This window comes from Aulonocara sp. 'chitande type north' Nkhata Bay, linkage group LG4, assembly GCF_057382095.1.
Source record: "Aulonocara sp. 'chitande type north' Nkhata Bay isolate Kocher_YH1m ecotype deep benthic linkage group LG4, A_spYH_male_GT1.1, whole genome shotgun sequence".
In the NCBI taxonomy this organism is placed as follows: domain Eukaryota; kingdom Metazoa; phylum Chordata; class Actinopteri; order Cichliformes; family Cichlidae; genus Aulonocara; species Aulonocara sp. 'chitande type north' Nkhata Bay.
In genome coordinates this window covers 418,014-444,606 of record NC_141347.1, presented here as the reverse complement: position 1 = coordinate 444,606, position 26,593 = coordinate 418,014, and the positions used below count along the sequence as shown (strand labels likewise).

The 26,593-nt window shown below is 46.0% G+C and overlaps 2 protein-coding genes across 2 annotated transcripts; one reads left to right on the top strand and one right to left on the bottom strand.

Moving 5' to 3' along the window:
* The first annotated feature begins 16,071 nt into the window (after positions 1-16,071).
* On the top strand, positions 16,072-17,628 carry LOC147331638 (uncharacterized). The gene is made up of 8 exons (XM_086290485.1): positions 16,072-16,230; positions 16,303-16,338; positions 16,416-16,586; positions 16,718-16,834; positions 17,016-17,078; positions 17,162-17,224; positions 17,313-17,414; positions 17,513-17,628. The coding sequence occupies exons 1-8, from the start codon at positions 16,158-16,160 to the stop codon at positions 17,614-17,616; spliced, it is 729 nt and encodes a 242-aa protein (XP_086146611.1). The 5' UTR covers positions 16,072-16,157; the 3' UTR covers positions 17,617-17,628.
* A 6,443-nt stretch (positions 17,629-24,071) lies between these two features.
* LOC147331637 (uncharacterized protein F54H12.2-like) lies at positions 24,072-25,313 on the bottom strand. Its single transcript, XM_086290443.1, has one exon. It carries the CDS (start codon positions 25,311-25,313, stop codon positions 24,072-24,074), a length of 1,242 nt encoding a protein of 413 aa, XP_086146569.1.
* Between the last annotated feature and the right edge of the window lie 1,280 nt (positions 25,314-26,593).

The window sequence follows — 26,593 nt, the reverse complement described above, 5'->3', positions numbered from 1 at the left end:
GTTATCGACCATCTCTTCCTTCTGTAATTATTGGAAACGTAAGATCTTTGCCCAATAAGATGGATGAGCTCATGTCGCTAACCTGGTCACAGAGGGAGTACCGGCAATGTAGCATCATGATGCTAACGGAGTCGTGGCTAACATCGCTAACTCCGGACACAAGCGTGACACTACCGGGATTCCAGCTGCTGCGAGCGGACAGGACCAGAGACAGCGGTAAGAGGAAAGGAGGGGGACTGGCAGTTTTTGTGAACGACAGATGGTGTAACCCTGGGCACATCACTGTAAAAGAGCAACTCTGCAGTAGAGACATTGAGCTGTTAGCCGTTAGCATGCGTCCGTACTACCTGCCCCGGGAGTTCTCGCATGTTATCGCGATAACAGCGTATGTCCCCCCCTCGGCCAACGCGGATGCAGCCTGTGACTCTCTCCACTCTGTGGTCAGCAGACTGCAAACACAATCACCGAGAGCCCTTCTCATAATATCAGGGGACTTCAATCATGCCTCACTGGACTCCACACTGCCCACCTTCACCCAGTATGTGACCTGCCCTGGACTCCACACTGCCCACCTTCACCCAGTATGTGACCTGCCCAACCAGAGTCAATAAAACACTGGACTTACTGTATGCCAATGCAGAAGAGGCATACAGTTCATCACCTCTCCCTCCCCTGGGCAGATCTGATCACAACCTGGTGCACCTTGTCCCTGTGTATGAGCCCTTAGTGCGCAGGGAGCCACCAGCCACCCGCACAGTACAGAGATGGTCAGAGGAGAGCGAGGAGGCTCTTAAGGATTGTTTTGAGTCGACTGTGTGGGAGGTGATTTGTGATGACCACGGTGAGGACATCGACAGCCTTACTACATGCATTACTGACTATATAAACTTCTGTGTGGATAACACTGTACCTACCAGGACTGTACGGTGTTTCTCCAACAACAAACCTTGGATTACCCCAGAAATTAAAACCGTCCTCAAGCAGAAGAGGAGGGCCTTCAAATCCAGAGACAAAGAGGAGTTGAAAAGGGTGCAGAGAGAGCTGAGGGGACTGATAAGGAATGGGAAGGAGAGCTACAGGCAGAAGATGGAGAACCAGCTTCAACAAAACAACGTTGGTGAAGTCTGGAGAGGCCTCAGAACCATCTCGGGCCACAAACAGCAGAACTCTCTGCCTGGGAGGGATGTGAGATGGGCAAATGAACTGAATCATTTCTTCAACAGATTTGACTCAGCCATGAGGCAGTCTGCAACATCGGCTGCAGACTCACCCACCCCCACTGCTGCTGTTCCACCTCAGACACTTCACACCTCCTCTATTCACCCTGCTCACTCCCCCCCACCCCCAACAACAGCATCCAATACACACTCAACACAAGGCTCCAGCCTGTCTCTCTCAACCACCCAGGTTAGGAGGGAACTGAGGAGGATTAATGGCAAGAAGGCAGCGGGTCCAGATGGCATCAGCTCGAGGGTCGTCAGGTCCTGCGCGGACCAACTGTGTGGGGTGATGGAGCACCCCTTCAACCTGAGCCTGAGGTTGGGAAGAGTCCCACAGCTCTGGAAAACCTCCTGTGTTGTACCAGTGCCAAAGACTTCACGCCCCAAGGACCTCAACAGCTACAGGCCGGTGGCTCTGACATCCCACCTGATGAAGACCCTGGAGCGGTTGGTCCTGGCTCAGCTTCGGCGCCTAATAAGCTCATCACTGGACCCACTTCAGTTTGCCTACCAGCCTGGCATTGGAGCGGATGATGCCGTCATTCACCTCCTACATCGTTCCCTCGCTCACCTGGAGACCGCTGGAAGCACTGTGAGAATCATGTTCTTTGATTTCTCCAGTGCCTTCAACACCATTCTTCCCTCGGTTCTAAAGGACAAGCTGGTGAACTCTGGAGTGGACCATCACCTCACTACCTGGATCCTGGACTACCTCACCGACCGACCACAGTATGTGAGGACTCAGGGCTGTGTGTCGGACAGGGTCGTCTGCAGTACGGGGGCCCCACAGGGAACGGTTCTGGCTCCGTTCCTCTTCACCATCTACACTGCAGACTTCTCCCACAATTCCACCCAGTGCTTCCTGCAGAAGTTCTCTGATGACTCTGCAATAGTCGGCCTCATCACTGATGGGGACGACAAGGAGTACAGAGGTCTGACCCAAGACTTTGTGGACTGGTGCCAGCTGAACTACCTCCAGATCAACGCCAGTAAAACCAAGGAACTGGTGGTAGACTTCCGCAGGCACAAGCATTCTCCACTGCAACCATTGAACATCCAAGGTATGGACATTGAGGCTGTGGACAGCTACAGGTACCTTGGTGTTCATCTGAACAATAGACTGGACTGGACTCATAACTCAGACGCCCTCTACGGGAAAGGGCAGAGCAGGCTGTACCTGCTGCGGAGATTCAGGTCGTTTGGAGTGGAGGGCCCACTCCTGAAGAAATTCTATGACTCTGTTGTGGCTTCTGCTATCTTTTATGGCGTGGTCTGCTGGGGCGGCAGCATCTCTGCTGGGGACAGGAAGAGACTGAACAGGGTGATCCGAAGGGCCAGCTCTGTTCTAGGATGCCCTCTGGACCCAGTGGAGGTGGTGAGTGACAGGAGAACGGCGGCTAAGCTGTCATCCCTGATGGACAACATCTCCCACCCCATGCAGCAGACTGTGACAGCACTGAGCAGCTCCTTCAGTGGGAGACTGCGGCACCCACGGTGTGGGACGGAGAGATTTCGCAGGTCTTTCCTCCCCACTGCTGTCAGACTCCATAATAAAGACTTTAACTGATCAAGCACACACATCCATACATATGCAATAATACTAAGTGCAATAATCCTTTCTGTCATCGTTGTATTTTTACTCAGTTGTATATAGTATTTGTATTTGTATTCTATTTTTATCTTATTGTATATTTATTTTATTTTATTCTACTGTATATAGTATTTTATTTTATTCTATTCTGTACAGTTGTGTACTGTATTTATTCTTATTGTATTCTAATTTTTGCCTCATAACTTTTGCACTGTCCACTTCCTGCTGTGACAAAACAAATTTCCCACGTGTGGGACTAATAAAGGTTATCTTATCTTATCTTAGTGGGACGACTATAATCCTGGTTGAATAAGATGAAATGCTAGCTGGTGATTAAAAGCATGAAATTCATCAATGTGACATCACATCGGAGGTGCTGGTTGTAGGTGTTGGGCGTGGCTCGACGCGCCAGGGGTGCGAGGGCCCTCATAACGCTGCTTGCAGCTTTAATTAGGGCCCGAGCACCGAGAGTGCGAAGGCCCTATTGTATCTGCTCCGTTTCTTATTAGGGCCCGAGCACCGAGAGTGCGAAGGCCCTATTGTATCTGCTCTGTTTCTTCTTATTATTAGGGCCCGAGCACTGATAGTGCGAAGGCCCTATTGTAATTGCTCTGTTTATCATTATTAGGGCCCGAGCACTGACAGTGCGAAGGCCCTATTGTAATTGCTCTGTTTATTATTATTAGGGCCCGAGCACTGACAGTGCGAAGGCCCTATTGTATCTGCTCTGTTTATTATTATTATTAGGGCCCGAGCACTGACAGTGCGAAGGCCCTATTGTAATTGCTCTGTTTATTAGGGCCCGAGCACTGAGAGTGCGAAGGCCCTATTGTATTTGCTCCGTTTCTTATTAGGGCCCGAGCACTGAGAGTGCGAAGGCCCTATTGTATCTGCTCCGTTTCTTCTTCTTCTTCTTCTTATTATTATTATTATTAGGGCCCGAGCACTGAGAGTGCGAAGGCCCTATTGGATCTGCTCCGTTTCTTATTATTAGGGCCCGAGCACCGAGAGTGCGAAGGCCCTATTGTATCTGCTCCGTTTCTTATTAGGGCCCGAGCACTGACAGTGCGAAGGCCCTATTGTAATTGCTCTGTTTATTATTATTAGGGCCCGAGCACTGACAGTGCGAAGGCCCTATTGTATCTGCTCTGTTTATTATTATTATTAGGGCCCGAGCACTGACAGTGCGAAGGCCCTATTGTAATTGCTCTGTTTATTAGGGCCCGAGCACTGAGAGTGCGAAGGCCCTATTGTATTTGCTCCGTTTCTTATTAGGGCCCGAGCACTGAGAGTGCGAAGGCCCTATTGTATCTGCTCCGTTTCTTCTTCTTCTTCTTATTAGGGCCCGAGCACTGACAGTGCGAAGGCCCTATTGTAATTGCTCTGTTTATTATTATTAGGGCCCGAGCACCGAGAGTGCGAAGGCCCTATTGTATCTGCTCCGTTTCTTATTATTAGGGCCCGAGCACTGACAGTGCGAAGGCCCTATTGTAATTGCTCTGTTTATTATTATTATTATTATTAGGGCCCGAGCACTGAGAGTGCGAAGGCCCTATTGTATCTGCTCCGTTTCTTATTATTATTATTATTATTAGGGCCCGAGCACTGAGAGTGCGAAGGCCCTATTGTATCTGCTCCGTTTCTTATTATTAGGGCCCGAGCACCGAGAGTGCGAAGGCCCTATTGTATCTGCTCCGTTTCTTATTATTAGGGCCCGAGCACTGAGAGTGCGAAGGCCCTATTGTATCTGCTCCGTTTCTTATTATTATTATTATTATTATTATTATTATTATTATTATTATTCAGGCAAAACAAGGGCCTTTTTGAGGGCCTAAACATGCTCAAAAACTCATGAAATTTTGCACACATGCCAGGTCTGGTGAAAAATTTTGTATTTTAATGGTTTTACTTATGAGCACTGGGAAATGGCTCTAGAGCGCCACCTATGCCTTGTTAAATGCAGCCCTACGACCACATAGTTTGAGCTACATGTATGAAATTTGGCACACATGTGTATCATGACGAGCCGAACAAAAAAGTCAGTGGGCCCATTGATGCAAACCCAACAGGAAGTCCGCAATTTAGAAGAGAAGGTGACATTTTGGCTCTAATTTTGTCGTTTCCATGCCTCGAACTTTAACGAACTCCTCCTTGGAAATTGGTCGTATAAGCTTCATATTTGGTCAGTGCCAACTACACCCTTGTGCCATGTTAAATTGCGGAGCTTTTGAGTTTTCACAATACCATGAGGCCGTGGCGCCACGGCGAATTTCGATGACTCGCCATGAAAATCTTATTGCCTCTCATTCTGTCATACATTGTCCGATCTGGACCAAAGAGCACACATATGATAAGGCTCCAGCCCTGAACATATTTCAACTGCCATATTTGACGTCAGCGACAGCGCCACCTAGTGGGAACAGGAAATGTCATGTTTTACACTTTGGGGTACAGTATTGTGATGGGTGACATCTGCAGCCTCAAATTTCTCCAGGAAAGGCGTAAGGAGTTGGTCTTGGGGTACAGTGAAAACTGTGACTTTTCACGAAAGGGTGTGACCTCAGCAGCATGGCGAACTTTGATATCTCGCCATGAAGAAACAAATTAGTATAACTCAATGAAATCCAGTCTGATTAGTACCAGACTTTACAGGCATGATATCAGACCCGCCCTGAACAAATTGATGTGCCCATTGTCAGGAATATGAAGAGCGCCACCTAGTGGGAACAGGAAATGTCATGTCTTACACTTTGTTGTACTGATTTTCACAGGTTCATTGTGGATACCTCAAAAGCGGTGAATGTCACCGTCAGTCCTTCATGATGCTGCAGTGCGAAAATTGTGACTTTATACTGAACGGTGCACCCTGGTGGCAACGCTGTTCACCATGAAAAATGAAGTGGTTTTTGAGGGGCTTGGAAAGTTTAAAAAGTCTTGAAATTTGGCCCACACCTCCAATGTGATGAAGGCTTTGTTGTTATGTGATCATTTTCATTGAATATCCCAAAATGGCTCCACAGCGCCCCCTACAAAATTTCAAAACCAGAGCCCCAGCTCTGTGTTTTATGTATGAGTCTGAAACCTGGTAAGCTTATAGGAGATATCAAGATGTACAAAAAAGTCTCTTGGAGCAATATCCCAAATACAACAGGAAGTCAGCCATTTTAAAATTAATGTGCAATTTTGGCAACATTTTCCCCTCTTTCCAGGCACCGTTCTTTGACGAACTCCTCCAAGGGATTTCATCATATTGAACCAATCTCCAGTGTGTGGAATCTAAAGACCTTTGTGATGTTAAATTGCGAAGCTTTTTACGTTCAGGGAAACGGGGTTGTCATGGCGGCACGTGGAGTTTCAATCACTCGCCAAAAAGCAGTAATCTGCTGTCACTCAAAATCAAAATGTCCAAACTCTCCCAAAGGTCGCAGGCGTGATGAGACTCGAGCTAGGAAATGTTTGTTATGCCCTTTGTCAGTAATGGTTAGAGCGCCACCTAGTGGGACGACTATAATGATGATTGAATGAGATGAAATGTTAGCTGGTGGTTAAATGCATGAATTCCATCAATGTGACATCAGATCGGAGGTGCTGGTTGTAGGTGTTGGGCGTGGCTCGACGCGATGGGGTGCGAGGGCCCTCATAACGCTGCTTGCAGCTTTAATTATTATTATTATTATTATTATTATTATTCAGGCGAAACAAGGGCCTTTTTGAGGGCCTAAACATGCTCAAAAACTCATGAAATTTTGCACACATGCCAGGTCTGGTGAAAAATTTTGTATTTTAATGGTTTTACATATGAGCACTGGGAAATGGCTCTACAGCGCCACCTATGCCTTGTTAAATGCAGCCCTACGACCACATCGTTTCAGCTACATGTATGAAATTTGGCACACATGTGTATCATGCCAAGACGAACAAAAAAGTCAGTGGGCCCATTGATGCAAACCCAACAGGAAGTCCGCCATTTGGAAGAGAAGGTGACATTTTGGCTCTAATTTTGCCATTTCCATGCCTCGAACTTTTGCGAACTCCTCCTTGGGGTTTCATTTCTTAACCTTCAAATTTGGACAGTGTCAACTAGACCCTTGTGCCATGTTAAATTGCGGAGCTTTTGAGTTTTCACAATACTATGAGGCCGTGGCGCCATGGCGAATTTCGATGACTCGCCATGAAAATCTTATTGCCTCTCATTTTGTCATACATTTTCTGACCTTGACCAAAGTGAACACATATGATAAGGCTCCACCCCTAAACATATTTCAACTGCCATATTTGACATCAAGGACAGCGCCACCTAGTGGGAACAGGAAATGTCATGTTTTACACTTTGGGGTACAGTATAGTGATGGGTGACATCTGCAGCCTCAAATTTCTCCAGGAAAGCCTTAAGGAGTTGGTCTTGGGTTACAGTGAAAACTGTGACTTTTCGCAAAAGGGTGTGACCCCAGCAGCATGGCGAACTTTGATGTCACGCCATGAAGAAACAAATTAGTATAACTCAATGAAATCCAGTCTGATCAGTACCAGACTTTACAGGCATGATGACAGACCCGCCCTGAACAGATTGATGTGCCCATTGTCGGGAATACGGACAGCGACACCTAGTGGCAACAGGAAATGTCATGGCTTTAATTTTGTTGTACTGATTTTCACAGGTTCATCGTGGCCACCTCAAAAGCGGTGAATATCACCATCAGTCCCTTGTGATGCTTCAGTGCAAAAATTGTGACTTTAAACTGAACGCCGCACCCTGGTGGCAACGCGGTTCACCATGAAAGATGAAGTGGCTTTTGAGGGGCTTGGAAAGTTTAAAAAGTCTTGAAATTTGGCGCACACCTCCAATGTGGTTAAGGCTTTGTTGTTATGTGATCATTTTCATTGAATATCCCAAAATGGCTCCACAGCGCCCCCTACAAAATTTCAAAATCACAGCCCCTGCTCTGTGTTTTATGTATGAGTCTGAAACCTGGTAAGCTTATAGGAGATATCAAGATGTACAAAAAAGTCTCTTGGAGCAATATCCCAAATCCAACAGGAAGTCAGCCATTTTAAAATTAATGTGCAATTTTGGCAACATTTTCCCCTCTTTTCAGGCATCGTTCTTTGACGAACTCCTCCAAGGGATTTCATCAGATTGGACCGATCTGCAGTTTGTGGAATCTAAAGACCTTTGTGATGTTAAATTGCGAAGCTTTTTACGTCCAGGGAAACGGGGTGGTTATGGCGGCACGTGGAGTTTCAATCACTCGCCAAAAAGCAGTAATCTGCTGTCACTCAAAGACACAATGTCCAATCTCTCCCAAACGTCTCAGGTGTGATGAGACTCGAGCTTGGAAGTGTTTGTTATGCCATTTGTACATAATGGTTAGAGCGCCACCTAGTGGAACGACTAACTAATCATGAATGAATGAGTTGAAATGTTAGCTGGTGGTTAAATGCATGAATTCCATCAATGTGACATCAGATCGGACGTGCTGGTTTTAGGTGTTGGGCGTGGCTCGACGCGCCGGGGGTGCGAGGGCCCTCATAACGCTGCTTGCAGCTTTAATTATTATTATTATTCACCCCAAACAAGGGCCTTTTTGAGGGCCTAGACATGCTCAAAAACTCATGAAATTTTGCACACATGCCAGGTTTGGTAAAAAATTTTGTATTTTAATGGTTTTACATATGAGCACTGGGAAATGGCTCTACAGCGCCACCTATGCCTTGTTAAATGCAGCCCTACGACCACATCGTTTGAGCTACATGTATGAAATTTGGCACACATGTGTATCATGCCAAGACGAACAAAAAAGTCTGGGGGCCCATTGACGCAAACCCAACAGGAAGTCCGCCATTTGGAAGAGAAGGTGACATTTTGGCTCTAATTTTGCCATTTCCATGCCTCGAACTTTTGCGAACTCCTCCTTGGGATTTGGTTGTATAAGCTTCATCTTTGGTCAGTGTCATCTACACACCTGGGCCATGTTAAATTGCGGAGCTTTTGAGTTTTCACAATACTATGAGGCCGTGGCGCCATGGCGAATTTCGATGACTCGCCATGAAAATCTTATTGCCTCTCATTTTGTCATACACTTTCTGACCTTGACCAAAGTGAACACATATGATAAGGCTCCACCCCTGAACATATTTCAACTGCCATATTTGACACCAGGGACAGCGCCACCTAGTGGGAACAGGAAATGTCATGTTTTACACTTTGGGGTACAGTATAGTGATGGGTGACACCTGCAGCCTCAAATTTCTCCAGGAAAGCCTTAAGGAGTTGGTCTTGGGTTACAGTGAAAACTGTGACTTTTCGAAAAAGGGTGTGACCCCAGCAGCATGGCGAACTTTGATGTCACGCCATGAAGAAACAAATTAGTATAACTCAATGAAATCCAGTCTGTTCAGTACCAGACTTTACAGGCATGATGTCAGACCCGCCCTGAACAGATTGATGTGCCCATTGTCGGGAATACGTACAGCGCCACCTAGTGGCAACAGGAAATGTCATGGCTTTAATTTTGTTGTACTGATTTTCACAGGTTCATCGTGGCCACCTCAAAAGCGGTGAATATCAACATCAGTCCCTCGTGATGCTTCAGTGCAAAAATTGTGACTTTAAACTGAACGGTGCACCCTGGTGGCAACGCTGTTCAACATGAAAGATGAAGTGGCTTTTGAGGGGCTTGCAAGTTTATAGAGGCTTGAAATTTGGCACACACCTCCAAATGGATGAAGGCTTTGTTGTCATGTGATCATTTTCATTGAATAGCGTGAAATTGCTCCACAGCGCCCCCTACAAAATTTCAAAACAACAGCCCCTGCTCTGTGTTTCATCTATGAGTCTGAAACCTGGTAAGCTTATGGAAAATATCAAGATGTACAAAAAAGTCTCTTGGTGCAATATCCCAAATCCAACAGGAAGTCAGCCATTTTAAAATTAATGTGCAATTTTGGCGACATTTTCCCCTCTTTTCAGGCTTCATACTTTGACGAACTCCTCCAAGGGATTTCATCATATTGAACCATTCTCCAGTGTGTGGAATCTAAAGACCTTTGTGATGTTAAATTGCGAAGCTTTTTACGTTCAAGGAAACGGGGTGGTCATGGCGGCACGTGGAGTTTCAATCACTGGCCAAAAAGCAGTAATCTGCTGTCACTCAAAGACACAAAGTCCAATCTCTCCCAAAGGTCGCAGGCGTGATGAGACTCGAGCTCGGAAATGTTTGTTATGCCCTTTGTCTATAATGGTTAGAGCGCCACCTAGTGGGACGACTATACTCATGGTTGAACCAAATGAAATGTTAGCTGGTGGTTAAATGCATTAATTCCATCAATGTGACATCACATCGGACGTGCTGGTTTTAGGTGTTGGGCGTGGCTCGACACGCCAGGGTGCGAGGGCCCTCATAACGCTGCTTGCAGCTTTAATTATTAGGGCCCGAGCACTGATAGTGCGAAGGCCCTATTGTAATTGCTCTGTTTATTATTAGGGCCCGAGCACCGAGAGTGCGAAGGCCCTATTGTATCTGCTCCGTTTCTTATTATTATTATTATTATTATTATTATTATTATTATTATTATTATTATTATTATTATTATTATTCAGGCAAAACAAGGGCCTTTTTGAGGGCCTAAACATGCTCAAAAACTCATGAAATTTTGCACACATGCCAGGTCTGGTGAAAAATTTTGTATTTTAATGGTTTTACATATGAGCACTGGGAAATGGCTCTACAGCGCCACCTATGCCTTGTTAAATGCAGCCCTACGACCACATCGTTTGAGCTACATGTATGAAATTTGGCACACATGTGTATCATGCCAAGACGAACAAAAAAGTCTGTGGGCCCATTGACGCAAACCCAACAGGAAGTCCGCCATTTGGAAGAGAAGGTGACATTTTGGCTCTAATTTTGCCATTTCCATGCCTCGAACTTTAACGAACTCCTCCTTGGGATTTGGTCCTATAAACTTCAAATTTGGACAGTGTCAACTACACCCTTGTGCCATGTTAAATTGCGGAGCTTTTGAGTTTTCACAATACTATGAGGCCGTGGCGCCATGGCGAATTTCGATGACTCGCCATGAAAATCTTATTGCCTCTCATTTTGTCATACATTTTCTGACCTTGACCAAAGTGAACACATATGATAAGGCTCCAGCCCTGAACATATTTCAACTGCCATATTTGACGTCAGCGACAGCGCCACCTAGTGGGAACAGGAAATGTCATGTTTTACACTTTGGGGTACAGTATTGTGATGGGTGACATCTGCAGCCTCAAATTTCTCCAGGAAAGCCTTAAGGAGTTGGTCTTGGGGTACAGTGAAAACTGTGACTTTTCACGAAAGGGTGTGACCTCAGCAGCATGGCGAACTTTGATATCTCGCCATGAAGAAACAAATTAGTATAACTCCATGAAATCCAGTCTGATTAGTACCAGACTTTACAGGCATGATGTCAGACCCGCCCTGAACAGATTGATGTGCCCATTGTCAGGAATATGAAGAGCGCCACCTAGTGGGAACAGGAAATGTCATGTCTTACACTTTGTTGTACTGATTTCCACAGGTTCATTGTGGATACCTCAAAAGCGGTGAATGTCACCGTCAGTCCTTCATGATGCTGCAGTGCGAAAATTGTGACTTTATACTGAACGGTGCACCCTGGTGGCAACGCTGTTCACCATGAAAAATGAAGTGGTTTTTGAGGGGCTTGGAAAGTTTAAAAAGTCTTGAAATTTGGCCCACACCTCCAATGTGCTTAAGGCTTTGTTGTTATGTGATCATTTTCATTGAATATCCCAAAATGGCTCCACAGCGCCCCCTACAAAATTTCAAAACCACAGCCCCAGCTCTGTGTTTTATGTATGAGTCTGAAACCTGGTAAGCTTATAGGAGATATCAAGATGTACAAAAAAGTCTCTTGGAGCAATATCCCAAATACAACAGGAAGTCAGCCATTTTAAAATTAATGTGCAATTTTGGCAACATTTTCCCCTCTTTTCAGGCATCGTTCTTTGACGAACTCCTCCAAGGGATTTCATCATATTGAACCAATCTCCAGTGTGTGGAATCTAAAGACCTTTGTGATGTTAAATTGCGAAGCTTTTTACGTTCAGGGAAACGGGGTTGTCTTGGCGGCACGTGGAGTTTCAATCACTCGCCAAAAAGCAGTAATCTGCTGTCACTCAAAATCAAAATGTCCAAACTCTCCCAAAGGTCTCCCAAAAGTTGCAGGCGTGATGAGACTCGAGCTCGGAAATGTTTGTTATGCCCTTTGTGTATAATGGTTAGAGCGCCACCTAGTGGGACGACTATACTCATGGTTGAACCAAATGAAATGTTAACTGGTGGTTAAATGCATGAATTCCATCAATGTGATATCAGATCGGACGTGCTGGTTTCAGGTGTTGGGCGTAGCTCGACACACCGGGGGTGCGAGGGCCCTCATAACGCTGCTTGCAGCTTTAATTATTATTATTATTATTATTTCGGCAAATGAATTGGCCGTTTGAGGGCCAAAACATGCTCGAAAACTCATGAAATTTTGCACACGCGTCAGGTCTGGTGAAAATTTACGTATTTTAATGTTGTCAGACATGGCCAGGGAAAATTAGCTCAGTAGCGCCACCTAGAAAATTGAAAAACGCGAGCCCCCGGTATGGGTATGGCCTACAAGTTTGAAAGTCGGTACACTGTTATAACGTTCAGAGTCGAACAAAAAAGTCTATTATGGCAATGTCCTAAACCCAACAGGAAGTCCGCCATTTTGGATTGAGGGTGACATTTTGGCTCTGATTTTACCGTTTCCATGCCTTGTACTTTAACGAACTCCTCCTTGGGATTTGGTCCTATATACTTCAAATTTGGACAGTGTCAACTACACCCTTGTGCCATGTTAAATTGCGGAGCTTTTGAGTTTTCACAATACTATGAGGCCGTGGCGCCATGGCGAATTTCGATGACTCGCCATGAAAATCTTATTGCCTCTCATTTTGTCATACATTTTCTGACCTTGACCAAAGTGAACACATATGATAAGGCTCCACCCCTGAACATATTTCAACTGCCATATTTGACATCAAGGACAGCGCCACCTAGTGGGAACAGGAAATGTCATGTTTTACACTTTGGGGTACAGTATAGTGATGGGTGACATCTGCAGCCTCAAATTTCTCCAGGAAAGCCTTAAGGAGTTGGTCTTGGGTTACAGTGAAAGCTGTGACTTTTCGCGAAAGGGTGTGACCCCAGCAGCATGGCGAACTTTGATGTCACGCCATGAAGAAACAAATTAGTATAACTCAATGAAATCCAGTCTGATCAGTACCAGACTTTACAGTCATGATGTCAGACCCGCCCTGAACAGATTGATGTGCCCATTGTCGGAAATACGGATAGCGCCACCTAGTGGCAACAGGAAATGTCATGGCTTTAATTTTGTTGTACTGATTTTCACAGGTTCATCGTGGCCACCTCAAAAGCGGTGAATATCACCATCAGTCCCTCGTGATGCTTCAGTGCAAAGATTGTGACTTTAAACTGAACGGCGCACCCTGGTGGCAACGCTGTTCACCATGAAAGATGAAGTGGCTTTTGAGGGGCTTGGAAAGTTTATAGAGGCTTGAAATTTGGCACACACCTCCAAATGGATGAAGGCTTTGTTGTCATGTGATCATTTTCATTGAATAGCGCGAAATTGCTCCACAGCGCCCCCTACAAAATTTCAAAACAACAGCCCCTGCTCTGTGTTTCATCTATGAGTCTGAAACCTGGTAAGCTTATAGGAGATATCAAGATGTACAAAAAAGTCTCTTGGAGCAATATCCCAAATCCAACAGGAAGTCAGCCATTTTAAAATTAATGTGTAATTTTGGCGACATTTTCCCCTCTTTTCAGGCTTCATACTTTGACGAACTCCTCCAAGGGATTTCATCATATTGAACCATTCTCCAGTGTGTGGAATCTAAAGACCTTTGTGATGTTAAATTGCGAAGCTTTTTACGTTCAGGGAAACGGGGTGGTCATGGCGGCACGTAGAGTTTCAATCACTCGCCAAAAAGCAGTAATCTGCTGTCACTCAAAAACACAATGTCCAATCTCTCCCAAAGCTCATAGGCGTGATGAGACTCGAGCTCGGAAATGTTTGTTATGCCATTTGTACATAATGGTTAGAGCCCCACCTAGTGGAACGACTAACTAATCATGAATGAATGAGTTGAAATGTTAGCTGGTGGTTAAATGCATGAATTCCATCAGAGAGTTAATCCCATACAGCTTATGACAAAATTTGATCCGAAGTGATTGATGGCCCTAATCACGACCTTTTGACCCCCCACCCCTCCCCTCCGTGGGAAACCCCCAGCGTGACGAATCGTATCCGGAGAAAGGGGGGTGGGAAACCCCCCGCGTGACGAATCGTATCCGGAGAAAGGGGGGCGGACCCCGGAAGCGCGCCATCTGTTGCTAACCGTATCGAATTGCACCCCGAGAAAGGGGGGCGAACCCCCGGAAGCGCGCCATCTGTTGCTAACCGTAACGAATTGCACCCCGAGAAAGGAGGGGTGAACCTCCGGAAGCGCGCCATCTGTTGGAGGGGAATAAAAAAGCAGAGAGAGGAGTCCGTCACAATTTCTAAGGCACAGACACAAGATGGATTTCCTTCTGCAGCCCCGCAGCGGTCCTGTGTCCGATGAGATCTGCTCTCCCAAAGAAGAAGGTTTTGAATATGACATATTCAAATACAGCATATTTACTATGGAAGGCATCGATCCGGACCTTATGACCCTACCGGAAATACTCCGGAAGTGTCTAGTCATTTTCAGACCTGTTGCATCATGTTCCCTAACCACAGCGGTGATGCAGCAGATGATTCTGTGATGAAAAGAAGAACTTTCTATCCGCTTGTAACCTTTAAGATACACCATAGCTTGTGATGAAAAGAAGAACTTTCTATCCGCTTGTAACCTACAGGCTGCCTATGTGTAAAAAAAATTGAATAAATATCGCTTAGTGAATACTACTTTTCCTTTTGAGAGTCCTTTTTTACAAGAGACTGAAAAAACAAACCAGCGACAGACGATCTTGTTTCACACACACACACACCCACACACACCTCTGTGGGAAAGAGTCAACCATGAGAGTTTTGTCGACAGCAATTGTCCATTTGGCAAAACAAATATCCGTCTCAAAGCCGTATTTTACCGTTGCAGAAAACAGAAGGCGTTCACAAGAAGACACACACACACACACACACACACACACACACACCCCCACCCCGCGGACCAAGGAGGAGTGAGTCAGCAGATATCAGTTTTGTTTTTTTGTTTTTTTGTTTTTTTTTCTCAATGCTTATATCCTATAACACGCCCTCCAAAAAAAATATTATTATTATTAAAACATCTATATGAGGTAGGTTTTGCGCAACCTGCTCCTTGTCAGACCAAAGTAGAGAGTTTTTTCTTCAATACTTTAACAATAAGTTTTCTCAATAGATAGAAAATGATGACGCTGAGGAGTCAACATTCGATATTATCATTGCTTGTAACCCTGTTTTTTACATCTCCCCATAAAACTAGTCTTAGCGAGGAAAAAAGCTCATATTCGAATAAGTTTATTAAAGCACCCCCTCTGTGGGAACGAGTCAACCATGAGCCGAGTTTTGTCAACAGCAATTGTCCATTTGGTAAAACAAATATCCGTCTCAAAGTCGTATTTTACCGTTGCAGAAAACAGACGGCGTTCACAAGAAGGCCCACACACACACACACACACACACACACACACACACACACACACACACACACACACACACACACACACACACACACACACACCCCGCGAGGCAAGGAGGAGTTTTTTTCTTCATTACTTTTTACAATAAGTTTTCTCAATAGATAGAAAATGATGACGCTGAGGAGTCAACATCCGATATTATCATTGCTTGTAACCCTGTTTTTTACATCTCCCCATAAAACTAGTCTTAGCGAGGAAAAAAAAAAAATCTAATTATTCGAATAAGTTTATTAAAGCACCCCCTCTGTGGGAACGAGTCAACCATGAACCGAGTTTTGTCAACAGCAAGAACAAGGTCAGACAGCAATTGTCCATTTGGTAAAACAAATACCCGTCTCAAAGCCATATTTTACCGTTGCGGAATGGGGGAAAACAGACGGCGTTCGCAAGAAGGCAATCAAAAAAAAAAAACAAACCCCCTCTAACTACCGGTATTGTCAAGAGAAAGATGCGAAAAACAGATGCTTCGCTAGACTAGGATAAAATGAGAGAAGAAGCGGAAGGGGAGTCGCTATCTGTGACAGTTCTACCAATCGCGAGGAAGAATCCGAGAATATTATGTCAGCATCCCGTTCAAACAACGCCGCCGATCAGAGGGCCATCTCGCCGGATCTGTTCATACCTCACCCCGGTAAGTTTTTTTCTTTACGACTTTAAATTATATATCAACAGAGATGTCAATAATTTGATTACTTTCTTTTAGATTTCTACATCAATGATTTCACGCAAGTGGACTACGGTACGTTTAAATAAGTATATACCATTTTTTAAACAAGTTTAGATAGACTTGATTTAACCATGCTCTGATACTTACAGAAACAATCGATAATGCAGTGAGTAACAGCAGAAATCCGGCCGTTTTCCACGGCGAATTAGAAGACATATCCCCCGCAGAATCTCCGCTGCCGCCGCATCGAAGAGAAGACGGCACTATTTCCGTCTCCGCATACCGGGAGAACCGCGGAGAAAAAAGTTTTAAAATCGAAGGTAAACAATATGATGCATTATCAGCCATTTTGTTGAATAACAGGATGTGACGGAGTAATCCGAGTGTGCTATACCGCCCCTCCCGACCCGGAGCAGATTTTTTAAAAAAGTTTTGCTTTATTTCTCGACAGAGGTAACCGAGAATATACAGACCCCGCCGCAGCGAAAAGAAGAAGAAGAAGACGACGACGTTATTTTCGTCAACGCATACCGGGAGAACTGCAGGAAAATACCTTTTAAACCAAAAGGTAAACAATATGATGCAATATCCGTCATTTCGATAAATATCAGGATGTGGTGGAGTAATCCGAGTGTGCTATACCGCCCCTCCCGACTTGGAGTGGTATAAAGCGAGCTAAAAAGTTTTTTTTTTTTTTTTTTTTTTTTTTTTTATTAAATCTTTCTCTTTTCTGTTTTATTTCTCGGCAGCCGAGATTGCGGATATACCTATTCAACCCCCCTCCGCTACAGACAATTGCGCGGAGGAGCGAGGTAAATAAAAAGTTTTTTCATTCTCGAAAAATAGGAAAGAGGAGGTTGTTTTCTTAAATCTCTTCTGTTTTATTTCTCGGCAGCCGAGATTGCGGATTTACCTAACCAATCCCCCGCCGCTACAGACAATCGGGCGGAGGAGCGAGGTAAATAAAACGTTTTTTTTCATTCTCAAAAAAATAGGAAGGATGAGATTGTTTTCTTAAATCTCTTCTGTTTTATTTTCCCCGACAGAGACCGATACAGAAAATCAGACGGAAGAAAATCAGGCTGAGGAGGAACCGTCCAGATCGCCTCCTATCAGGAGAGTGAGAGCTCCTCTCGGAAGACTGAGAGGTAATTGACGGGGGGATGAATCGAACCTATTAAACTTCTCTGCTCTATAAAAAAAATGTAAGGTTTAAAAAATACATTCTGTCCGTCTTTTCTTACAGCTCGACGGATGCTTCATAAGAAGAGAATCCTTGAAAAACTCGCTTTCATGTACGTCGCAACAGTTCGCACATTTGCATCGATATACAGACACAAGGACCTGTAAAGTAAAAGCATGTAAAAGTCTGTGAATTAAGAAATAAAGAAAATCATGTCGGAAGAACACAGCATTCCTGAGGCTTTGTTGGAAGCCGTGGCAGAATTAAACAGAAACCATGAACATTTAGCCCCACCGTTAGAAAACAATATAGCCCCGCCACCACCAAACGACCCACTACAACCTTTAGAAAACGCATTGCAGGTCCTCCTTCAAAACATTGAAAACGAACGGCTTGCCGGTCTACTGAACTTTGACCCTCTGCAGCCGATAGAAAATGCTCTTCAGCTCTACGACCGGCAGCAGGGGGAGGTGCAGCAGCAGGTGGAGCAGCATCATCAGCAGCACCCCAGGGAGGAGGAGGAGGAGGACCGGCCTGCGGAGCATCAACAAGGAGGAGGAGGATCTCGGGTACAGAACGATGCGGTGACTCGCCGCGAACATTTTAATAATTTCGAAATAAGGCGAGTATTTAACATTCCCTCTCCGGATGAAGCGAGCGACCTCGCTCAATTTTACCTCAACGTCAGGGATAATTTTGTAGATCTAGCGGATAGGGTCAGACCGGAAGTTAGTCGTAACGACCGGGTTCAACTGGAGATCATCAGCGAGCACGCGCGAAATCACTCTGTTTTTAACGTCGATGACGAAAGCGCTGAAAACATTGTACCGGTTTTTGAGGACCTGCTAGCCAGGCTGATACAATCAAACGGAGCGATCGTCGCAGGCTCTCCCCTAGAAATTGTTGTGCAAGTAATTAGAAATCCTAGAGGCGGTGGCAGTAATGACCCGCGTAAAAAGATTCACAAAATGTTAGACGATGAAATTCTAGTCAAAAAGCGACGCTGTCTGTACGTGGTAAAAAACAAAAACGATAATCTGTGTTTTGCCATCAACCTGATTCACCTCACTCAACCTCATTTCACAGATAAACAGGCCCTGGAACGCGGCAGAGAGCTGCAGCGTTTAGCGGGGTTGAGCGATCGCACTCAGGTAACTCTCACAGACATAGGTAAATTCGAACAAATACTAAAACGTAAAATCGTCGTGTTTTACCGCCCGCCCGAGGACAGAACTCTTTCATTAATCGAAACAGACTACCCGAACACGCCTCACCCGCTGTACTTATTCTTATTCCACCATCACTATTACGGGATAAAAAATCTAAAAACATTTTTAGGAATTCAGTACATTTGCGACGAATGTCACCGCGGGTATTATAAAAGAGAAGAACACTTTTGCCAAAACCGCTGCAACCTCTGTTTTGACCCCGCATGCCCCTCTCACTTTCTGGACTCTGTAATCTGTACGGATTGTAACAGATCATGTCGCACACGTGCGTGTTATTTAAAGCACAAACAACCTAGAATTCACTCCGGTTCAGACCTCAGCGTTTGTCAACAATTGTATAAATGTCCGGACTGCAAGCACCTCTCCCGTCGCGGAATGCACAGGTGCACAGCCGCCAGATGTAAAATCTGTCGCGCGGAGCTTCCTCCCGACAACGATCAACACCTGTGTTACATCCAACCTTTGAAACATGAAAACTCTGATAACGCTTCCATAATCTTTTATGACTTTGAAACCTTCCCAGACAGGGAGGGGGCGCACGTCCCTTACCTAGTGTGCACAAAATCTCTAGAAGGAGAAGAGTGGCACGCTTACGGTGTAGACTGTGTTGAAAAGTTTCTCCAAAGATACAGAAGGAAAAAATATAGAGAGACCACGTTCGTTGCGCACAACGCGAAAGGGTTTGACAGCTATTTAATTCTAAGCCACCTGGTGGGGGGTGGGATGACGCCCTCTCTCATCATGCAAGGCAGTAAAATTATATGTTTCACAGAATCCGATTTCCTTCTCAAATTCATAGACTCGCTTTCTTTTCTCACCATGCGTCTCAGCGCTATGCCCAAAGCTTTAGGCTTCGAGGACAAATCCAAGGGATTTTTTCCTCACAAATTCAGCTCGCGGGACCGCTTAAAATACTCGGGTCCGTACCCTCCTCCTTCAGATTACGGGGTGGAGCGCATGTCACCTCCCGAAAGGGCTGAGTTTTTGCAATGGCACTGCGAGGCCTCCCGGGGAGTGTTTAACTTTGAAAAAGAATCCCTGTATTACTGCCGAAACGACGTTAATATTCTGAGAGAGGCGTGCGTAAAGTTCAGAGACGGGTTTATAGGCGAAACTAAAGTAGACCCTTTCAGCTGCGTCACTATAGCTTCAGCCTGCATGAAAGTGTTTCTCACCAATTTCCTACCCGAAAACAGTCTGGCTATCCCCTCGCCCGACAACTACGGGCGCAGGTTCAAAGCCTATTCGCACGCGTCCATTCAGTGGCTGGAGTGGGTAGCTCACTCTCAGAAAATTCCCGTTCAACACGCTCTCACAACCGGCGGAGAGAAAAAAATAGGCCCGTACTTTGTCGACGGATACGCGCTGATTAACGGGGAAAAGTGGGTGTGGGAATTTCTGGGATGCTTTTATCACGGCTGTCCAAAATGCTACAGGCCTGAGGAAATCTGCCCTTTGACCCGCGCTCCTTACGGGGACCTGCACGCCTCTGCCGAGGCGAGGCTCCGGGAGCTGAGAAACGTTTACAGAGTCCGCACGGTCACTCTGTGGGAGCACGAATGGAACGAGATGAAAAAATCGAACGAGGAGGTTATAAATTTTATGCGGAACTACGAAGTCCCGGAACCTCTGTCTCCTCGCTCGGGGCTTTACGGAGGCCGCACTTCGGCCTTGAGACTGCGTTACAGCGCCTCGCCAGGAGAAAATGTGTATTACGTAGACGTCACATCCCTGTACCCTTACGTCAACGCCAAACGCGCTTACCCTCTGCATCACCCCCAAATCATCAGAGAGAATTTTGCAGACCCTCGCAGTTATTTCGGGTTGATCAGAGCCACCGTTTACCCGCCGCGCGGGCTCTATTTCCCCGTTCTACCGTACAAAACCCCCGGAGGTAAATTAATATTCTCCCTCTGTCGCACCTGCGCCGAGACCAATCAACAAAGCGGTCCGTGCCTTCACGACGATGAGGCCAGAGCTCTCACCGGGGTCTGGGTCACCGTCGAGTTTAACAAAGCCTTAGAATTAGGTTACAGAGTGGTTAAAATCACAGAGGTCTGGCACTTTGATAGTAGCAGCAGCGATATTTTCGCCGGCTATATTAACACTTTTCTCAAAGGCAAACAGGAAGCCTCCGGTTATCCTCCGGAAGCTCGCGACGAGGATGAGAGGAACAAATACGTGGAAGAGTACCACAGGCATCAGGGCATACGTTTAGACCCGTCAAAAATAGAGGTGAATCAGGCCAAAAGACAAGTTTCGAAATTGTGTCTCAACAGTTTCTGGGGAAAGTTTGCTCAGAGAGCCAACATGACTCAGACCGCTCTGGTCAGAAAGCCGAGTCAGTTTTTTAACTACGTCTTTTCAGGACAGTACGTCTTTAAACACGTCTCTTTTTTAAAGACCAAAAAACAGGAAGTGGCTTTAATTCAGTGGAGCTATAACGAGCGGTGCGTGATACCTCCCGGCGCTACCAATAACGTTTTTATTGCCGCATTTACTACAGCCTACGCCCGCCTAAAACTCTACGAGTATTTAGAAAAATTGCAGCGCAGCGTTCTGTACACCGACACCGACTCTCTGATCTACGTAGTGAAAGAGGGGGAGGAACCTTTAGAGCTGGGTAACTATCTAGGGGATCTCACGGACGAATTAGACGGGGACACCATCCAGGAATTTGTCTCCGCGGGTCCAAAGAGTTACGCCTACCGGACCAGAAACAAAAAGAAAATGGTGGTAAAAATGAAAGGAATAACGCAGACGAGAGAATGTTGCGAACGCGTCAATTTCGACAGTATGAGCGGGTTGGTGGAAAGTTACCTTTCTGGTATGAAAGAGGCGGAGCTCCAGACCCCTCAGAACGGAATTCAGAGGGATAAGAGAGGCTTTGTGCTCAAAAACAGAACATTTCAGAAAAAGTTTCGCGTGGTTTACGACAAGAGACGTCTCTTTCCAGACGGTACAACTCTGCCTTTCGGGTACTAGTGTTTTTGTTTTCTTCTAAAAAAAAAAAAAAAAAAAAAAAAAAAAAAAGAATGGAGGAAACTGATTTTGATCACAGACTGAAAGTGCCTTTTTCCTGTCTAGTTGTGGGTCCTAGCGGGTGTGGGAAAACTCATTTTGTAAAGTGTGTTTTGGAAAACTGTGAACGCGTCATGGATACTGTGCCCGCGAATATTGTGTGGATTTATACTTCTTTTCAACCCATGTATGAGGAGCTTTCAAAGACCAATAAAAACATTAAATTTATCGAAGGGCTGCCTGATTCTTTTGAAGATTTCCGAGACGTTCTGGTGGTGCTGGATGACGTCATCTTTCAGGCCTCGGATCACCAGGAAGTGGTTAAAATTTTCACTCAATACCGCCACCATAAAAACGTCTCGGTTATGATGCTAACCCAGAACGTTTTTCATCAGGGAAAATACAGCCGCACCATCAGCTTAAACTCCAATTATATGGTGTTGTTTAAAAACCCCAGAGACAAGCTGCAGATTGAGATTTTGGCCCGTCAGATTTTCCCTTCGCAAAAAACATTTTTCTCAGACAGTTTCAAAGACGCCACCGAGGAGCCCCACGGGTATTTAATCCTCGATCTCACTCCCTCGTGCCCAGAACGCTACAGAGTGCGCGCCGGTCTGCTTCCGGGGCAGTACCCCGTCATTTACCTGCCTAAACCCAAGTAGCCATGTCTCAGCGTATAAAAAGAAACGCAGTCTTACTGCAAGCTCTGTACCACGCGTCGCCGCAGAAACGCAAAGACATTCTCGCTCACAGCTCCCCGGATTTCCTCCAGGCGCTGTGCGAGATAGCTTTAAATCTTTTAAAGGGAAACATACCTCTTTCCGCTCCTCAATACCAAAAACTGAAACGCCAGAAAAAGATCATCAGGCTGCTGGCCGACAAGAAAACGAGTTTAAACCGTAAGCGTCAAGTTTTAAAGAAACAAACGGGCGGGTTTCTTTTCCCTCTGCTGTCCGCAGCCGTACCCATTCTGGGGAACCTGCTGGGAGGAATATTTCAAAAACGCTGAGATGTTTAAAAAAATGATTCTCGTTCCCTCTCACGAGTTGAAAAAACTGACCCGACCCACCGAGCCTACCGTCAGAGAAACTGCCAAAGACGATTTGGACGAAAAGATGAAAGCCATACTGGAGGATCCGCGGTTAAATTCGTATGAAAAAATCAAAAGATACGAGTCTCTGCTGCGGAGATATCTCACACTCTCTAAACAGGACCGGGACGAGGAGAGTAGGCTGACTTTCCAGCTCCCGCCAGAGGAGGCGCAGCAGCAGGTGCAGCAGCAGCAGGTGCAGCAGCAGGTGCAACAGCAGCAGGTGCAGCAACAAGTGCAGCGGTCCAGAGAGGAGGATGATGAAATGATGGAAGAAGTATTAAAATCCTTACCCCCTCGAGATCGCAAAAACGCCCGCTACATTATGCAGAAATTACCTGAGGGTGGAGGAGGATGGACAAAGAGGGGTGAATTTGTTTACAAGGGGGATGCGGTGCGGGGTTCGCACATGATCGATCTATTTAAAAACCTCTCCCTCTCTTTTAAAAGTAAAAACCAAACGCGACCGAAAGGATGGAACGCGTTTTTAACTACTTTGGTCGAAACAAACATACCCTCATCCTCAATACATAACCGTATAGCTCGCGATCAGTATGCGCGTCTTAAATCTGTGGAGGAGGAGGAGGAGGGAGGACAGACACCTGCGCGAAGGGGGAGAAAACCTTCTCGGGTCAAAATAACGCTTTCCCCGACCTGGACCTCTATGTAAAATCAAATGTTTTTTTGTTTACAAATGAAATAAAAAACGCTGCAACAAACTTTTTTTTGTTTACGTTTCTTTATTTGATACACACATCTTTAAACTTTTGTAAGGAGCACGCCCCGTGATGACCTCTGCGAGAGCGAGCGGGGCAGCGTCCTTTCAGAAAGTCAGACACCATGTCATCATTTTTAAACACATCGTTATAGTACAGAGAAAGTATTTTACCGACGGATAACCCCTGAGCCTTGTGACATAGATAAAAAATGCAATGTTGCCCGCAAACGACAGACATAGGGTGCTGAAGTTGACGATCGTGATAGAGTATTTTGTCAGAGCGGCCTTCCAGAAACTCTGAGATGACCGAGGGATAGTGAGCAAAGTCGGGAGGGAATCCGTAAGAGTCAAAAAAAGTGGAGGAACCGTCCTTTTCCAGAGTCAGAGCCAGCCAGTGTTCTCCCCTCAAGTGCGAGGGGTGAGTGTTTACTATAAAGTAGGCGGGGGGTTTAAAGTCGCGCCTCAAAAAGGCCAGCTGGTCTGAGGCCCAAACACCGCAGAAAACGTCTCCCAAGGCGCGATGTAGAATGTGCTCCAGCTGAAGGTTATCCATGTGTGTATATTTTAGTAATAATCCACCAGCACCTGTCTTTTAGAGTCAATCTCCAGAATTGAGTCGTAGCAGGCATACACTATGAGAGTGGTGGTCTGAGGTAGAGGAACTCTGAATCTCATCTCCAGCCTCAAATTCCCGTTGGAGACGGGAGACAGGGCGTCAGCATCCTCGCTGGGTTCCAGATTAAAGGCAAAAAGGGCGTACCCTTCGTTAAATTCCCGGCGATCGATGCTCAGAGGTAAATCTTTGAGGTGTCTCCCCGTGGCGGAAAACATGTGATAAAACTCCCTGACCGAATTTCCGCGGTCAAACTGTGGCTGGAAAGCTTTGGCGGGCACCTGCCTGCCGTCCTGACACAACGCCAGATACTCTACATCGTTGTGTCTAAAGTTGAAAGGCGACAGATCCCTCCTCCCGGTGAAGGCGTCGTGATGAACCATGCCCAGGACCACGTATTTGGGCATGGCTCCCAGAAAGAGATTCTCTTGGTTGCAGATCCTGGAATTTTCAGGGATGGAGTAGGTTTTCACAGAAACGCGCGAAAGAGGATAGAGGGCGTTTCCTTTCATCAGGGCCGCGGCGTGCCCCAGCCTGACGGCCGGCGAGACAGTGACCTTTTTAACAAACAGAGAGGCCGAAGTTATTTTCAGAGCAAACTGCGAATCCCGAGTTCCCATCAGACTGAAGGCATCGCTGTTGCGTATCAATTTAATTCTCAAATCCACAGAGTTCAGCAGGAGCCTCTCGCAGAAGAAAATATCTGCGTGGAGGGGACCCAGCAGGTCCACTTCTCGCGACTCTGCCGTGAAAACGGCTCTCTGTTTTATCCCTCTGTTCGGCCCGTTGCTTATAACTATAGAATCCATGTCTCCGGCAGTGTCTTTGTAAAACAGACCGGCGCTGAATTGACTCTTTAGAGTGTCTTCTGAAAAGTTGAGCAGCGTCTCGATCATGGCCCTGTAAGGATGGGTGGCGCTGGACTGCGAAATCAATCGATCCCCCAGAATAACGTCGCACTGACTGAAAATTGTGTTGAGAGGATAATTGATGAGGGCTACCCCCGCGTCGGGTGGGATGTTGGTCCCGTCCCTTTCCGTAATTTTCACTCTCAGATGGAGCATGGTGTCGTTCAGATCGAGATACTTTTCCCCGTCTCCGGGGATGAAAAATTCGATGGGTGAGTTGTCGTTCAAAGCAGAGAGGGGCTGACATTCTTGATATTTTTTATCCTCTATGGATAGCTGGGTCATGGGAGCCGAAAATAGATCCAGTTCGGCAAGGGTGCATTCGGCAGATTTCTTGTGTAAGAGAGACATTTTTTATTTATTTATTTTCTTCTAAAATATGTCAGAGCTCCTCTGGGGCTTCCTTCTCTTCCCGCTGACAGCCTTAACTGATTTACTTTTTACTCCGACGCTTTTATTTTTAATCCGCTCGCCCGGAGGGCGTTTCCTCTTCCTGCGGGAGAGCACCATCATACCCCCCGCCCCCTCCTGGCGAGGCTCTGTCAGCTTACCCATCACTCTTTTCACAGCGTCTGTAGCGATATTGGTTGCGGCCGTTTTCAGGTGAGGTTTAGCTACGGCGAACCCTGATTTGAAGAGAGGAGACACGAAACGAAACAGTCTAGAGAAGATGGATCCTATCCCTCTGCCGTACATCACGGGCGCTCCGTAAAAACCCGGAAGGGAACCTCCCACCTGCCCCTCATAATACCTCACAAAACGGTGAGGGTCCTGCGGGAGACGCGCAGCCATTCTCAAGCCGGTTTAAAGTGCAGCTTGACTATCGTTTTCCCGTAAACAAAATCCACGAATCTGTCGCGGTCCGTTTTAATTTCTACGCGTATGGTTTTAATGTATTTTTTAGAAACGCGCAAGTAATGGACAGTATTATGTCTGATGCTGATCACGTCTCCGTAATCGCCTTTCACGTTAAGGACGCTGAGCAACGGTGAGTAACTGTCACCGACCGGCTGGTACTGAACGATGTCGGTGTAGAGAAACAGGTTATATACGCCCGCGTTCATATCGCACGGATACGGAGTAGAGCGCTTTGACAGAGTCCACCACTCGTTCGTTTTCAATCCTAGCATGTAAGCCAGAGGAGGGAAGACCTTTATTTTATGGCTCCCGACTCCTTTGATATCCAGACGCTTGGTGACGTTGTTGAATGAAGCCTCGAAGGACGGGTCGTACTTTTGGATCGCCGGCACCAGGTGATCCAATAGATCTTTAACGCGTCCGTAATGACCTCCCCTGCCGAATTTTAAAATCACCAGGGGCTGATCTTCCTCCGTCGTCCGCATCAGCTCCAAGTAGGAGGCGTCCGACGATAGATTGTACCATGTGCGCGGGTAAATGAATTCGCATAAGCCCACGCTCCATTCTCCGGTCAGCTCGAGGGGTTTGGCCAGATCCACCGTGTAGCAACCGCTGGTGTTATCTTTAAATAAACCCTTGCTGGCGTTGGAAGGCAGGGTCACGTAAAACCCTTCGGACTGCATGATGAATTTTAAAAAATGAGCCGA